A 16,509-nucleotide genomic window follows, 5' to 3' on the forward strand; every position below is an offset into this window, starting at 1 on the left:
TGCGCAATTTCTTGGTCATCAGTGTGTCTGGCAGGCCAGAAGCGTGGTTCATTTGTAATCCAACAAATTTTGAAATTTTGAAATTTTGCAATGCTGTTGGGGAACACGCTGTGGGCTTTTTCGATGAGGCGGTTGCCGCGGCTCCTGCCCTACAGCCGCTGGGAGGCTGAAGTGAGGAAACAGCTGCTATAGCAGTCTCTGCACGCTGTCGCACTCATCGCCACAGGCTCAGACTGGTTAGTTTCATTTTCTGTACTGTGTATGAGTTTGTGCAGTGCACACACAATCACAGTGAATGTCCCATGCATTTCCCTTAATACTGGTGAATACACCCAGGCTTGGCATTACCGGACCTTATACAGGACGTATCATCTATTAAATGGCCAATTTGAGTATTCAAAAATAGCAGTGTTTATACAGCCAAAAGGGGGTTTTGGTGTTCAACGCAGTAAGTGTGGATGGTCACTCTCTCTCTCTCTCTCTCTCTCTCTCTCTCTCTCTCTTTCTCTCTCTCTCCCTCCTCTCTATCTCTCTGTCATCTCCCCTCTGCCCCCCAGAGTGTGGAGACAGTGTGCACAGTGTACCACACCTTCCAGGAGGGCCCCGGGGGTCTGATGGAGGGCCAGAAGGGCACCTCAGGGGCCGAACCGGGCATGCCACGCCCCTGTCCCCGCCACATGTCTGCCACCGACCGTCTGCGCAAGGTCATCCAGGAGCTGGTGGACACTGAGAAGTCCTATGTCAAGGTACAGCCCCACCCCCCTACACCCCGGCCACCCGGGACACAGGACACACCCGACACGCGTGCAGCATGTGTGTTAGTGTATTCCAGCTGCACGATCTTCCAGAAAGATCCATTGCGGTCTTTAAAAGCATCCAGGCATGTCTCCAGTCATCTGACAGCGTGCTAAATATCAGACAAAGGGAGAGGCTGGTGGTCACACGGTGCTGTGATTGGTCGGGTCAGGGGGGAGGGAGGGTGTCTTCACAGTTTCCTCTGCCGGATGCGCGAGCGCTGTACTGAGAGGTGCCGCGTTCATTTTTCGTGGCAGGGGCGCGTAAATCAGCCCCGCGAGAGAACTGTCCCGTAAAAACACAGCAGCAATTCTGACACGAGCCGCCATCCCCGCCACGCCCACTGCGGTGCAGTTCAGTGCATCTTCATCGTCCACGACGGGCGCTTTGTACCGTGGCATTCCGTACACATAAAATGCAACATAAAGTCGGGTATGCTGCAATAAAAGGGTCAAATCAAACGGTAACCATTAAGTGAAAAGCACGCCTTTGCAGGCGGTTCATGTTTGCAGACGTTATACTTTGCTAAAATGTGAATGGGATAAAAGTGTAGGGGAATGTGCAATGATTAGCATGATGATAAAAGCACATCTGATGGCAGAATAAATGAGTAAACATCAGTGAATACATGCTGGCACTGGAACATGGCCATTTTGTGTGATTCAGAGTCGCCGGGATTATGAGAAACGTCTGTGATCACACAGCAGTGTTGGCAGAAAGTGGAAACTCCTCTTTCCCTCCTGTCCTGCAGGACCTGAGCTGTCTGTTTGAAATCTACCTGAAGCCCTTGCAGAGTGAAACCTTCCTGACCCAGGATGAGGTACAGTGAGGGGAACCTATCAGGGAGAGGGAGGGGCGGGGGGGAAACCTCATTACAGGATGAGGTACAGTGAGGGGAACCTATCAGGGAGGGGAAGGGGCGGGGAAAAGAACATGTTGGGGGAGAGGCGGTTATTTTACCTGTTTTAGTCCCAAGTGGCTCAGTGTCTGATTTAGACTCAGAGATAATGATGACGCAGGCAGGTTTGACCGTATGGGACTTGCTGGTTCGTGCTGTAAGCACATTCACACCTAAGAGCCGCAGCAGTGGAACAGAACGAGGGGCGGTCCATCATAGCGCGCACTGAATTAAATTAAAACTCCCTTTTGGGGACACGCCCTAAGAGACAGCCGAGCGAATTACCACGCAGCTTAATTCGGTGGCAGTGATCCCTCCTAAAGAGCCCCCTCAGAAGTCAGTGCCCCTTTCATCATGAAACGGGCTGCATTTACCCCAGAGACGCTGGATAATTAACTGGGGGAGAAAGGCGTTACTTCAAATTATCTTTTATATTACGTTAAAACGTCCATCCGTGTCATGTTCTTATTGTGCAGTTGTTCTTGCTGGCACCGAAACCTTGGCAGGCAACACTTGGAGTCAAGCTGAAATCGGAAATAAGTGCAGGACCCTGGCTTGATTTTAAGTGGCGAATTGGAAATCGAAAATAGTGCAGCAAAAAACTCCTGTTGGCGGCAGTGCCAGGTAGTTTCTCTGACAAGGATCTGCTAATGAATCGAGATGCTCAGAACACCTGAAAAGTGTGAAGCTTAGCCGGCTTCTTCTGCCGGGTTGCTGCGGTCCCTTTTGTCTTGCCGTTACTTTTCCATTTATCTAAGGTATAATCATATTGAGATGCAGAATTGTGTTTCACTGAATGTGTGAAAGCTAAAAAAGGGAAATGGTTTTAAAAAAGGGAAATGGTTTTAAAAAAATATCCAATCACTTCAAAAGAGGTGACATACCAGCTTCTGTTGCTGTGCTGTGCTGCTTCTGCCTAGAGCCCAACATAATGGTATCTGAGTGCTTAATCCAGGCCTCACAGTTCATTAAGCCACCACCACATGGCAAATTGACATGCCATAATGACAGCTACAAGTCAGAATCCTTGTGATCTGGGATCAGTGAGGAACACCCATTGCAAACCTCTTGCATAGCCTTTTTTGCCGATGAGGTCAGTATTGGGTGTGGCCTGTTATGTTGGTAGAATCCAAATTACCAAATATTTAGCAGCTGGTGCCAGAACCACTCAAGCACTTTTTAATTGTGTGTAAACTTGATGTTAACCAGGGTCCACCATTTGGACTCCTTTACTGTGCGTATCTACATTGCCTCTGTCATAAACACTATTGCAGTGGTGCCTGTGCATTTATGCAAGGAATCGTGATCCCAAATGCAATGCCTGAGTGAGACATCGAAACAGTGCAGTTTTGTATATGGTGTTTTTTTTCCCCCATACACAGCCTGGAAATTCATGTGGTTTACCCTGAGTTTTCCTTCGCTGTTGGTTCCCCTCAGATGGAGAGCTTGTTCGGCAGCCTGCCGGAGATGCTGAACTTCCAGAGGGTCTTCCTGCAGACACTGGAGGAGCGGATCGCCTCCTCCCCGGACTTTAGCACCCTGGAGAGCCCTGTCCACTTTAAGGTAGTGCCCCTTGTGTCTCTGTGATCTAGCTGTGTAGAAAATTCCGTCACACCTTAAAACATCACGGCCCCCTAATCATTCTAAGGCAGCACTGTCCCTCTCTCTGTGAGTTCACTGTGTCGAACATTGCACTGCACCCTAATAATCTAGCCCGTGTGTAGCTGTTGTACACTGTCCTCTGGTAAACACTTGTGTGTGGTTTGTAGGTTCAATAACGCTGTCATGAAAATTGTATTTCTGTTAGCACGTTGTACCAGACTACGTGCTGGAAATGAGCCATCGTTTTTCTGTGTATTGTGGCTCGTGAGAGAGGATCAGCCAGACGACGGCACTCAGAGGATGTCTCAGTCTGTTCTTTTGTTCTCTGTGCTTCTAGAAACTTCTCTTCTCCCTGGGCGGCTCCTTTCTGTACTACGCGGATCACTTCAAACTCTACAGCGGCTTCTGCGCGAACCACATAAAGGTCCAGAAAGTTCTGGAGAGAGGTATGGCATTGAATCCTTGCCAGAAAAACCCCCGTTGCATCTGCCTTGCATCATCTGGAATGTTCCGTTTAGATGAGGGTGCATATTTTGGTCCCCTCAGTTTAACAATAATGCGGTTCTGCTAATGTGAAACTGCTCCGCTCTGTGAAAGAAAAAAAAAAAAAAAAGAATAAGCAGCTGAATAAGTCAGCTCCCTGTAAATGCACGCTGGGTAATTTCATTCTGTGTTTTATGGCATAGTATGCAGGTGGTCCCGTATCCCGCTAACTTTACATACCCCTGTTATGTGCGAGCTCCATTTAAGCATGCAGCCTCACAGCAGTCCCAAGCACACGCAGTTATCAGCAGTGTCGACTTTTAGTCTGTTCATATTACACACGGCGTCCGTCTCGCTGTGCAACAGCCCGTTTCATCTTTTGTTATGATCTGAGATGTTGTGCGTGTTTTACACCAGTTTAACATGCAGTGTGGGTGTCTGAAATAGCTTCCACGCTCCATGCTCTGTCTGCCCTGTAGCGAGGTTCAGACCAGCAGATGCTGAGGGAACGGAACGTCTCGTGTCTTTGAATGTCTCAGCGTATGATGAATGACATACAGCTATAAACTAAAAATGTTGAACTTAATTTATCCCCGCGCTGTCGACCTTATTTTCATTTTGGGCAAAGTGCCCAGTCTGGAATGAATGAAATGTCCAGGCGCCCCTCCCACAAGGGTAGGGTAATTGCATCCCCATGCCTCTTAAATTCCTCTCGTTATAGGGGTTGTTTAGTACCCGTACAAGCAGGTACAGAAATTAGGGAGTAAGTAAGTGGCAGGCATAAAACGTGGCAAGAGGCTTAATCTTGTTTTGTAAAAAAAAGTAAAAAAAAAAAAGGCTGGAGCGATTGGGGAGGGTAGGGTGGAGGAGGGGAGGGGATGGGGTGGGGGAGGGGAGGGTAGGGTGGAGGAGGGGAGGGGATAGGGTGGAGGAGGGGAGGGTAGGGTGGAGGAGGGGAGGGGATGGGGTGGGGGAGGGGGCGCAGAGTGGGTATGTGTGGGCCGTGGGCGTCCGGCAGCGGCTGCAGTAATTGCATGTTAGTGCGTGGCGCTCACCATCCCCCCCCTTGATTGTGCCGAGCCAACTGCGTTGCATTAAACTTGATAATTGCCTGCCACTTACGAGCCGGAGTGGTGACGAGCCGGCCTTTCCACTGGCTTTGAGTGGCAGAATTAACGCCCTCATGGCTTCTCTATCCACGGAGGGGGAAAAACCACTCAAAAGTGCAGCATTTTCCCTAATCCCGAGAGTCAACGCATGCGCCCATCGTCACACAACCACATGCAGAAACTCCTTGTGTGTAATAACAATAACACTGCTTTAATAGTGATTTTCATATACAGATTTTACATATCTGTATAAAGTATAGAACAGGCCTTACAGTCTGGCCAGGATTTGTAAAAATATTGGTGGAGTGTAACATTATAATGCAGTTATTCAGTTATATAGTAGGGTGCTATAAAACTGTTCAATTAAGCAGGCCTTGCTATAAACAGGCTTCCTGTAAATATGGTCATTACAAAATGGTTCCAGCATATAAAATATATTTCACATAAGTACAAGGTGATGTAAATGTTTTAGTAACAGCCTGCCTTGGAGTCACAGCAAAATCCAAATAAATGTCATCGCAAGAAGGTTCTGCAGAATATCAATACTGCCTTCTTCAAATTCAGGGTACCAAGATGAATTATGAGTGCTGCTGACACGGATTTAACGTGAAGTTTAAATCAAGATGGGAAATGTGTGCTCATAAATACCAAGCCATTGACACAGATAAAGAATATCTTCTGTAACTCACCGTTCCAGAATTGTTTTATGAAATGGGGGCAGCGACGCTGGTTAAACTTTCTGTCCGTAGCACAGTACTTGTCTGCTCACTTAACTGAAGCACAGAGTTCTGCATTGTCACTTCTGTGCTGCAGCTTTCCTCTCTGCTCTTAATTCAGGAATCAGACCCGGCAGTGTCAGAATGGCCCCTAATTAAATCTGTGAAAAACAAAAGCAAGATATAATCGGTAACTTGGCTAATTGCTTCCTGCCATTGTGATGCTCCAAAGCTGCCTTCCTGTCGGGGAAGCTGTGAACTTGACATTGGTGTTTGTGAGCCGCTACAGCTACTTGTACAAGTCTTAAGTGGGTTCTTAGTTTTCGGGGTGGCTTCAGGACAGCCGAGTTGCTTACCGTACTCCATCACAGACAAGGCAGTCTTCCTCATATTGATCACTGCTTACATACCTAAACAAATGGTGCAGCCTTGAGCAAGGCGAGGCACAATAGCTTCACTGGTTTATGAGAATCTATAGGTCTCCAGTAGCATCTCTCACTGCAAATGGTTATACTGCTGTTGAAAAGAAAACTGATGGTACTCTGAACGGAAGAGACCACCAAGCTACTCTGGCTCCAAGGCTGCGCCGATGTGAGAAGTTGACACAACATTCACGAATTACAGATTGAAGCTGTAACGGTCAAATGTACACATGCCTGATTATGACTGCTCCTGTGGTACTTTCCAGAATAATTATAATCTAGTTTTACTTGTTCAGACTGCATCTTGGTTCCCTGCTTAATCATAACTCAAATCCTTCCCTTACTCGTACAGTCTTTATTACTGCTGGGTATGCTGTATTGCACTTGTGAATTTATTCATACCTAGATATTTATGATAGCTCTAGTTAGTACACCTCAGTGGGATGGATTGATCTGTGTTAGAATGTAGTCTGTTGTGTTCCATATATAATGCTGTTTGTGTGAATCCTATTAGATGCATTTTTCTGCTCTACTCTAGATAAGAGCATCTGCTGAGTGGTAAAATGTAATGTAAATGCATTCAGGAGTATTAAGCCTCTTAATATCTTTACGTTTTAAGAGTACGCCTAAGTATGGAAAAGGCATTACAAATTACGTTCAGCTCGATTCTGAAGAATGGGCGGAAATTGCCCATGCCTGGGATGTTCCACAGTCAGCTTGTGTGAGCACAGGCCAAGATTTGCACCTCATCCTCCTATTGATTGCTGATTGAGCTAAATGATGCAGCTGAGGACTGTTTGGGTTCTGGGCCTTTTCACGCTCCCACTGCGCTCTGCTTCTGCACACTCTGGAGTTTGTGAGGACAGAGGGTCCAGAGTGTGCATTCTGGAACTCTGCCATCTCCCACTCACCCCTCTGCTGTTTTACCGCGTCTGCATTGGTTTTATTTTACTGCAGTGGTCACGTGAGGCGCTCGAGTGGCCTGTACTGCCCTCTTGTGGACAGAGGGACACTGCGCACGCAGAAGTTCTGTAACGGCTGCAGTTGCCATGGTCCATCGGGCCGTGAGAAGTGCACTCCCAGGAAAAGTTATAACAACACTATATATGGAGGCCCAGAATAGCATTCCTCACAAACTGCTGATGCTTTAAAATACTGCGGGATATTCCTGTTGGTGAGAATGTATCCCTCCTCCTTTCTTCCTTCACCCCCCTTATTAGCAAAGACAGACAGAGCCTTTAAGGAGTTCCTGGATACCAAGAACCCGACGAAGCAGCACTCGTCCACGTTGGAGTCGTACCTGATCAAACCCGTGCAGAGGGTGCTGAAGTACCCGCTGCTGCTCAGAGAGCTGGTGTCTCTGACCGACACAGACAGCGAGGAACACTACCACCTCACAGGTACACTCACACACGCATGCACACACAGACACACACACACACAGACATCGAGGAACACTACCATCTCACACGTACAGTGCAGCACACACACACACACACACACACACACACACACTCAACTGAGGGGGGTGGTGTCTCTATACATACAGAGGAGGACAAGGACTACCAGCTTATGGATGTAGAAAAAAACTGAGTTTTGAAATCCAAAATGTGTGAACCTATCACATGGTATTGCATTTTCAATGGTTCAGTCAAACCAGTGATTGACAGCAAATGGTAGGCCCGCCCATTCTGGGGTTAATGCAGTCTCACCCTCCCGCTGGCTGAATAGCCTGGATTTGACCCTTCTTTCTCCCCCGCAGAGGCTCTGAAAGCCATGGAGAAGGTGGCCAGTCACATCAATGAGATGCAGAAGATCTACGAGGACTACGGCACGGTGTTCGACCAGCTGGTGGCGGAGCAGAGCGACAACGAGAAGGAGGTACGGCACAGGAGCGCCCCGCATCTGCAGGTCCCCCCCCCCACGCTATTAATCAGTACAGTTTGGGATTTGTGGGTCTCCCCATGAGAGGAGTCTCAAACATACTTCCTCAGTGAATGGCAAGATTCTCCCGTATGTTAGGAGCCTCTGTTGATGGTCAGTAATGTGCGCGGTCTCACATGGCGAAACGCCTCCCTCCCTCCCTCCTTCCCCAAGGTCACGGAGATCTCCATGGGAGAATTCCTCATGCATTCCTCCGTCGTCTGGCTCAACCCGTTCCCATCGCTGGGCCGCATGAGAAAGGACCCGGAGCTGACTGTGTTCGGTGAGTGGCCTGCCAGGGCATCGTGGGAAAAAAAAGAGGTGCCCCCTGCTGGCAGCCAGAGAGGCGCCAATGGCTGAAAGTGGCATTTAAACTGACCGCAAGTGAACACTGTATCCAGGCGAGTTTAGACACTGTTTGACTGGGTCCCAGAGTGCCAGAGATGTCACTGGTTTTTGAGCCAGCTGAGCTCTTAATCACACAGTTGGGTTAAATATATTGCTAAATTACTGCAGGTGACCCAGTCTGACAGAACCAGTAAGTATCACATTGTCAGCTGCATTGATGCCATTAATCTAATTTTTTTGGTCAAGAGCTTGGATGGAGCAAAAAGCAGAAACGTCTCTGACACTCTAGGACCAGGGTTGCCTACCCCTGCTACATACATCATTTCACCCCTACAAGTGCATTTCTCAAAACAGGTTTTCTCAAAACGTTTATTATTATAACATATTACCATATTAAATATTAAATGTAGCTTGTGGTGAAGATACCAGAGAATGTCATTTGGAGAATGTAAATGTCACTAGCAGAGTACGTACAAAAGGTTCAGAAAGAGCTGCTAAATCAGTCTCCAAGTCTTCCAGGAAAGTGAGTACTTCACATTATGACTGTCAAACCGTCACAAAGGAACCCCCCTGCTGTGCAGCGAGTGAAAGGAAAATGTTATCTCTCCCCAAAGTTTTCAAGAGAGCTGTGATCCTGGTGTGCCGAGAGAGCAGCAAACTGAAAAAGAAGATGGTGAGTCTAGCCTGTCCATCTCGCTCCTTTCACATCTTTCAGTATATGACAAGGGTGCGTGACTCTGACATCTCATCTCTCTTTTTCCCTGCATGCTTGTGTGTGCTTGCCTCGTTTTTGTGTGTATGTGTGTCTGTGCACGTGCTTGTGTGTGTGTGTCTCTGTGTGGTTGTTTTCGTGTGCGTTTGTGTCTGTGTGTGCGTGCGTGTGTGTGCTTGTTTTTGTATGTGTGTGTGTCTCCGTGTGCTTGTTTTTGCGTGTGTGTGTGTGGCACAGGGCACCGCGCGTTCCTCGAACCCCCACGGTGACTTTGACCCGTTCAAGTTTCGATGGCTCATCCCGCTGTCGGCGCTGCAGGTCCGACTGGGAAACACAGCGGGTCAGTACCTCCCAGAACCTCCCTTTAAACAGAACCTACATCAGCAGGAGGCTTTGCTCTCCCTTTACATCCCAAACGCACCAACATAAAGATGTTAAAGGCTGTTAGGTTAGGAAGGCTGCCGTAGTGAATGAAATCCTGTGCGAATCCTCCTGCAGGAGCAGACACCAGCTGCATCTGGGAGCTGATTCACACCAAGTCAGAGCTGGAGGGCAGACCGGAGACCACCTTCCAGCTCTGCAGCAGGTAAGGGGCGGGGCAGACAGAGGGCAGGGCTGGCATCGCCACAGTGACTTCCGGTTCACACTGTGGGGACCCACATGTCAATCCCTCTCCACCTCTCTCTCCAGCAACCCGGAGTGCAAGGCCAAAATGATCAAGGTGATCCGCTCCGTCCTGCGGGAGAACGCTCGGAGGAACGAGAGGGCGAGCAAGGAGCGCCTCGCCCCCCTGCGGAGTGTCATGCCCACGTCCGCTCGGATAGGTGAGAGCCCCCTCCCCCACCCCCCATGTGAGGCTCCGCTTCACCCTGCCGTCATACAAGCACAAAGCTCACATCCCAAAAATGACTTTCTTGCAGCAGTTAGCTTGGATCAGGTCTGGAACTACCTCACTGGCTCACTGAGGCATGAGAATGCAGCTGACCACAGAGCTCAGCAACTCTCAGAGGAAAGGATGATCTATTGGTCAGAACATGGGGATTTTGTTAAAAGAAGAATACAGTCTATTGAAGGCCTGAGTGTTGTTGACCTTTGATGTATATACTGTGTATATACTGTACAGGGGATAGAAAAAATAATTGAAATGCCAAATCAAGAGAGACTTTTATTTTGAAGTAACTAAATCAAAATTAAAAAGGAGTCTGCACATGGGTTTCATATTCCCGTCATGACTGATACCAATATGCTTCTGCCATCAAGAGTTCAGTGTGGGAGATAATGAGGCAACATGAAAATGTAAGTCAGTCACAAAAACAGTAAAATTATTTACTGTGCCAACAAGGATAGACACTTCCATGACCCAGTCTCAATAAAAGCTGTACACTCTGAGCTTCACAGTAGAGCTGCAATTAGGAAACTGCTTGTAACCATGGCTGATGCACACACTGAACCTGAGGTAATGAGCGCGATATCTGAACTTCAGAGCAGTGGAAGGAAATAATATGGTCCGATGAATGTTTTAATCTTTTTCGTATATGTGTGAACACGTTTATGTTTGGAGAAAGCCAAAGGAAGCCTTCAACACCCATTGCAAGTCCTCCATTGCACATACGCATTATACACATCTGCATATACTGAAAATGTTTAGTTGTCGTGTTCCTTTAAAAGTTTCTGTGCATTGGGCTGATCCCACAGCTAGCAGTGATGGGTTTGCCTCTTATGTGGCCTGTGGTTCTCTCACTGATGCCACCCAACCATTTTGTCTCACGGCAGGCTCCACCCGTGCCTCCTGGATGGGCAAGCACCCCTCCCTGGAGCTCCCCGCCCCGAGGACCCTGCCGAAGGGTGGGCGGGAGGACTCAGACGAGAGCAGCCAGGGCGGCGCGTCGAGCGATGGGCGCACTCAGAGGGGCTCCCCGACCAGCGCCATCGAGGCCCAGTTCCAGCGGCTGAGCGTGGCAGAGGCGGGGCCGCCGGCGCCCTGCGCGCAGCCCGAGGGGGCGGAGCCAGGCGAGGACACGCCCGAGAACCAGCGCAGGCTGGTGCGCGCCCACTTCGGCCCCGTCAAGAGGAAGAGCAGCAGCCTGCGGCGCAGCCAGGGGGCGCTGCTGAGCATGCGGGAGCACTCCCGCTCCCTGGACAGCCAGACGGAGCCCCCGGGTGTCGACATCAACACCCTGCTGGAGAGGGAGTTCAGCGTACAGAGCCTGGCCTCGGCAGTCAACGAGGACTGCTTCTACGACATGGCGGAGAGCTTCGGGTCTGCCACCACCGTCCCCACCGTATAGGGCCAAACCAGGACCTCCCTTTGTCCTGAAATAAGCTCCACCCCTCACTCTTGGTCTAGACCTGGTCACGTTGTGCTAGGTCCAACCTGCACAGGTCTGATCCACAGATCGCGCGATCACCTGGATGGCACCATCCTAGTCACCGAGACCTCTCTTTTGGCCTATTAGCTGATCCACGTGCTATGAGGATCAGTGGGTCTGCGCAGGTATGCCGCGGATACAGCTTAGCAGAACGCAGCCTGGGTTCGAAGGATGGGGGACCTCACAGAAAAACAAATGAATGCACATCTGATTACCGGGACTCTGCCTTTCTGTGTGTTTGTGCACTAAGTACACAATCTGCCTGCTTTTTTTTTTTTTTAAAACATTTGATCTTATTTTTACTTGGACATCTGTAATTTTTTTTTTAAGTATAAATTATTTTTATTTATTGATAGGTCTTTATTTTTTTATTTGTGTAGGGAGCAAAGCAGCTGTTAGGTTTAAGACTGGGATAGTTTGAATTAAGAACACCACGGTGACCTGGAGATCGAACCTGGGGAAAAAAAACATTAAACGAACAAGTTAGGAATATTGTCTTCTGCATAATCTCCGTCATTGTGCAGCTCTGTATTTAGCCATTGCTAAATTGTCCTTTAATTATGTAACAACTTGCTGTGCAGAAAACAAGTTGTTAGAGGCACCAGCGCCTAAATTAATTTTCCTTTTAACCCTCTCGCGCGGCGTACACTACTGTGTACAGTTAATAAAGTCCTATTTGAAAGACCTTTTTGATTTCTAATTTTTCCTCTAAGTATCTTTTTTAGTCCCCAGTGAACACATTTGATGGCATGTTGTGTCGGATGACTCAACCTTTCCTGGCACATTAATGCCAACGTGAGCCAGATTTCCTACCGCTCAGGCAGTTCTGAATCCCAGATTCGCCCCTTACTTTCACACGAGGCAGGAAGGCGAGGAAACGATGACTAAACCCGTGCCTAATTGTGCGCTTTTGTGATTGGGTTTCACGGAAATGGCATTTTGATTCAGGTATCCCCATTTGCAGCCACACACAACCCGCTGTGACCCGAAACGGCAAGAGGAACATGCAGCCAGAGTAATCTGATTAAAATCGATCAGATGTATCATCTTCCTCCCATTGGGTATTCTCACATAGCATAAGATGGTGTGGTTTTCATTTCATTCCTGCGGTGTGCTACGGATGTGCGTGGATGGGTAATTACCCACAAAAATGGGTAAAAATAAAATTTAGCTTTGGGCCACTGATCCAAAAAGTGTTTCAAACCCACAAGTGTGATGTTTTTCCCCTACATTTTTTTACATGTACAAGAGGGTAAAAAAGCACATATATACGTTTTTTTCCCCCAAAATGGCTGAAGTGTTACTTGAACATTTTCCTTTGTATATACATGACATTGAACAGGTGAACTGTAATGTGCAATAAGTGCTGTGCTGTATTAGGGGGATATTTTTTTTAATAAAACATTAGTGTTCTAATTGCATTGCAAGGTACACTGTTGAACCAACCCATTCCTAACTCGCTGCTCTCTGAACTTAAACACGCCAGAAACGCTAGCACAATGAGGAATGTGAACTTTGAAATCTGTTTTTTTTTTTTTATTATTATTAATAAAACGTTGACCTCTATGAAAGCCGTCCAGCGTGGCCCACTGGGAGAAACTGTGTCCAGACTGATGAATGTGGTTTGGATCTACTTAAGTATTTTCACCCCAGCACTATCCTGCTAATCCACAGTACGGGCAGATTCCACTCAAAGCACATTCCAAACTTAAGAAAGAGGGGCGTTTGTACAGTGTTTTGCTTAGCAGACGCTCTTATTCAGAGTAAACGTACATAAACGTACACAGCTGGATGTTTGGGATGAACCCCGTGCCGAAGGGTACATGACCAGTGCCCAATTGGGGGATCAAGCCCTGCTCTTTGTCACTATCACACTCTTTGCCCTTACAACACTTCAAGCTCTGCGCCGAAGCAAAACTTCCCTTTCACTGACAAAAAGCAGCGTCTTATCTTCTGGACCGAGCTGGAGAGGAACTGTTGAACGTTCAGAGTTAGACATTCTGTGGGAGGCTGAAGCAACCTCGGGCGCTTTATCTTCCCCAGCACTTAATCAAACAATTACACTAATTAAGTAATTAAGGCAATTTCTTTCCCAACAGCGTAAGAAGAAGAAAGCTGGCACGTCTGTGAAATGAACACTAAAGCCCTTTCAAATCTAATCGGATTTCCAAACTATGCGGGAAATTAATTTGGGGAATTTACAGGATTTTACGTACAGGTAGTTCTTCAATTACTTGAAACATTGAAGTACTCAGATTATGCTTGCATTCAGAATGTACGTTTTTACTCAGTGGGAAGTGTATTTTCAACAATAAGCCATTTTAAATCCTCTGCATTTAATAACTTTTTAATCAGCCATCTTACATTTTTTAAAAGGCATCAATTCAACATGTCAAGTGCTCGCGTAAGACGACCAATACGCAGTGGCTTACTTGAGTTTTCACTTCAACTGAAATATGAAAGTTTTACCGCGCTGCTGTTGTATCGCTATCCTCAAAAGAACGCTGTCACACAAAGGACAGAAAAGCGGGATTTAAGTGATACTTTTGGTCACGTGGGAATAAGGACGAAAGTGTGCACTTTAGGCTGATGGAGGGAGATTCACCATCTGGTGTACGTATGCATCACTGAGGACATATAAATAGGTTAAAGATTTGTGTTTTCCACAAATATTGTACTTTTCTGCAATCCAAGTGGACCAAGTAGGAATATCAGCTTCAAAAAAGCCCGAAGTGTCATTACGGCAGCATGTTATTATGCATGGAAGTATCCCAGATTTTAGCTGTCTGAGTGAGTGTTAGCTGTGTATTTGTTAGCGATCTTAGCGAGATTACACATGTATATGGACTGAAGGTACACGAGATGAAAGATTCCAATGATAATACCATCGCAAATGAGTGAAAGCTCATTGCGCATTTTCGTGCTGCAGTCTTCAACTGGAAAACTTCCCCTTATAAATCTGCATGCATGACTGAACAAGGATCACCATAAATCCTTACGCTTACACACCACTGTACTTTACGTTAAATTATATTCCTGCAAATCGTAGTTAATAGTTAAATCTATATTCCTGCAAAAAATAGTGGGTCTGAAAATCTCATGCTTGCTGTATGTTATTACTCCAGCATTCATTACCATCACAATGGACAGTTTGGAATAATGTATTCATAATATTTTAATCGTGTAATGAAGTGCTCTTGTTTCTGTGTGTCAGCATAATTTTATTGATGTGATGGTAAATGCCCTTTAATTTTAAACGCAAATGTAATGGTCTCTCCTGATACCAATTTTCTGAACGCAGTAGGCATTCTGACTGACAGTCTTGTCATAATACTCCCAAAATAATATTTCTAAACCTGTTTGTTCAGAATTTGTAAGTTGCTGACACTTCACTTCAATTTCAGTTTGCGTTCAGCATTATAGCATATTTCGAGGACCAGAGTACCTATATTTTCATGACACTTGCGCCTCTCCAAGTTGTCAGCCAACTTTAAAATTAAAGTTGTAATAGCAGACACGGTTCTTGCCGAGATTACATTTAAAATCTATTTCTATGGTCCAATCTAGTCCACGCAACTTTTCCAAGGCGACTCTCCGTCCCCTTTCCGCTCATAGCTCCCTAGTGAGAGAACGACGACAGAGAGAGATACATGGCCTGAAAAGCATCAGCGCGTTCTCATTTTAAACCGTCCGTAAAATTTCGCTTTTTTAACTCCCACGTGGCCTGGCTCTTCTGGGATTTCTGAGGGAGGGCGAATTACCGGCAGAATTTTGCAGCAGTGTTTTTCAGGCCCTGTTCTAAAATACCGCTGCACACGCTGGTGTTCTGTTCCAACCCACATCTTAACTGAGCTTGACTGAGCTGTTTATTGAATACTAATTTGTATTGCTTATTGACAGTTATCTGCTATCAGTCCTTGCAGAGATATGAGTGGGCTGATGGAGGTTTTTTGTCCTAAAAAAACCCACTGCTTTTTACAAATATGTGGCAATACAAACAACATTAAAAGTATCATTGAACACATCCCAAACATTGTAAACATTCATACTGTTTCTAATAATTATAACATTTCTAATATTTCCCCTTTTTATCTCCACAAACTCATCTCCAGCTAACACACTTCTGTCTTCACAGACATCGTGCAGCTGAAAATCACGAGGTCTGAAACACCGATTCGATTAACAGCATTCAGTTAGCAGGTTGTAACCGAAATGACGAGGACCTCAGTGGGAAGGAGCAGTCAAGCACATGAACGACTGCTCTGGGATCAGTTTCAGACAAACTATTTCAGCACCAGGATCAGCTGTAACACACGCTATGTGCGCCAGTTAATACATACACAATCCGAGTCTCAGCTGACTGTCCCAGCAGTCCTGCTGTGTTTTTGCCATAGAATGAGACTCACTGTCTCTCTCGGAACCCCATCCTCTCTCCTCCTCTCTCACCAGCAGTCCTGTTGCAGCCAGCCATTCCCTCTCCTTCAGCAAACAAAAGGAATATTCGTCTTGGAAAATTCATGGCTCGGCCGGCTGAGTCTGTCGGTCTGTAGAGCAGCGTGCCGTTAGCATCCTTCTTCACCGAGGTGGTTAGCTCCTCCTGTGTCCCCGCGCCCTTGTGTGTCAGTACCGATCTTCTTCCTCCTCCTCCTCCTCCTCCTCCTGGAGCCCTTTGCGCCCACGTTTCTGCCTCAGCTCCTCTCGGAACTCGTACGCGATCAGGCCCGGGTTCTCCGCGCACAGGCCGGCGTAGGTGTCGGCCAGGGCCTGGAAGTCCTGGATGGAGAGGTGGGTGGGGCGGAGGGTGGGGTCCACGTCGGCCCTCCGCATCATGGCCTCCGCCAGCTCCAGCCGCTGCGCCTCCGGGAACAGCATCCTGGAGCGGAAGAACGGCAGAGGGGGGAGAGCGAGATTGGTCAGCCTCAGCAGCCACTGGAAGAGGACATGTTAGCCGCTAATGCCCACGCTGAAGCTAACAGTAACGCCAATGCGGCCACTGAAAGAGGACATGTTAGCCGCTAATGCCCACGCCGAAGCTAACAGTAACGCCAATGCGGCTGCTGGAAGAGGACACGTTAGCCGCTAATGCCCACGCTGAAGCTAACAGTAACGCTAATGCAGCCGCTGAAAGAGGA

General features: G+C 47.3%; 2 protein-coding genes across 3 annotated transcripts in view; one reads left to right on the forward strand and one right to left on the reverse strand.

The window, feature by feature from the left end:
• tiam2a (TIAM Rac1 associated GEF 2a) overlaps positions 1-12,996 on the forward strand; it is a 56,189-nt gene extending 43,193 nt beyond the window's left edge. The window contains exons 16-27 of the mRNA XM_036541595.1: positions 558-746; positions 1,547-1,615; positions 3,131-3,256; positions 3,633-3,741; positions 7,246-7,425; positions 7,788-7,906; positions 8,123-8,231; positions 8,911-8,969; positions 9,246-9,348; positions 9,507-9,594; positions 9,699-9,832; positions 10,782-12,996. Of these exons, the coding sequence (XP_036397488.1) occupies positions 558-746; positions 1,547-1,615; positions 3,131-3,256; positions 3,633-3,741; positions 7,246-7,425; positions 7,788-7,906; positions 8,123-8,231; positions 8,911-8,969; positions 9,246-9,348; positions 9,507-9,594; positions 9,699-9,832; positions 10,782-11,296 (1,800 nt within the window). The 3' untranslated portion in view covers positions 11,297-12,996. The remainder of the gene's footprint in view (positions 1-557; positions 747-1,546; positions 1,616-3,130; positions 3,257-3,632; positions 3,742-7,245; positions 7,426-7,787; positions 7,907-8,122; positions 8,232-8,910; positions 8,970-9,245; positions 9,349-9,506; positions 9,595-9,698; positions 9,833-10,781) is intronic.
• A 1,001-nt stretch (positions 12,997-13,997) lies between these two features.
• tfb1m (transcription factor B1, mitochondrial) overlaps positions 13,998-16,509 on the reverse strand; it is a 33,067-nt gene continuing 30,555 nt past the window's right edge. For both annotated transcript variants that reach the window (XM_036541670.1, XM_036541669.1), the window contains exon 8: positions 13,998-16,250. In XM_036541670.1, coding sequence (XP_036397563.1) covers positions 15,998-16,250 — 253 coding nt within the window. In that variant the 3' untranslated portion in view covers positions 13,998-15,997. The remainder of the gene's footprint in view (positions 16,251-16,509) is intronic.

Source organism: Megalops cyprinoides, chromosome 12, assembly GCF_013368585.1.
Source record: "Megalops cyprinoides isolate fMegCyp1 chromosome 12, fMegCyp1.pri, whole genome shotgun sequence".
In the NCBI taxonomy this organism is placed as follows: Eukaryota; Metazoa; Chordata; class Actinopteri; order Elopiformes; family Megalopidae; genus Megalops; species Megalops cyprinoides.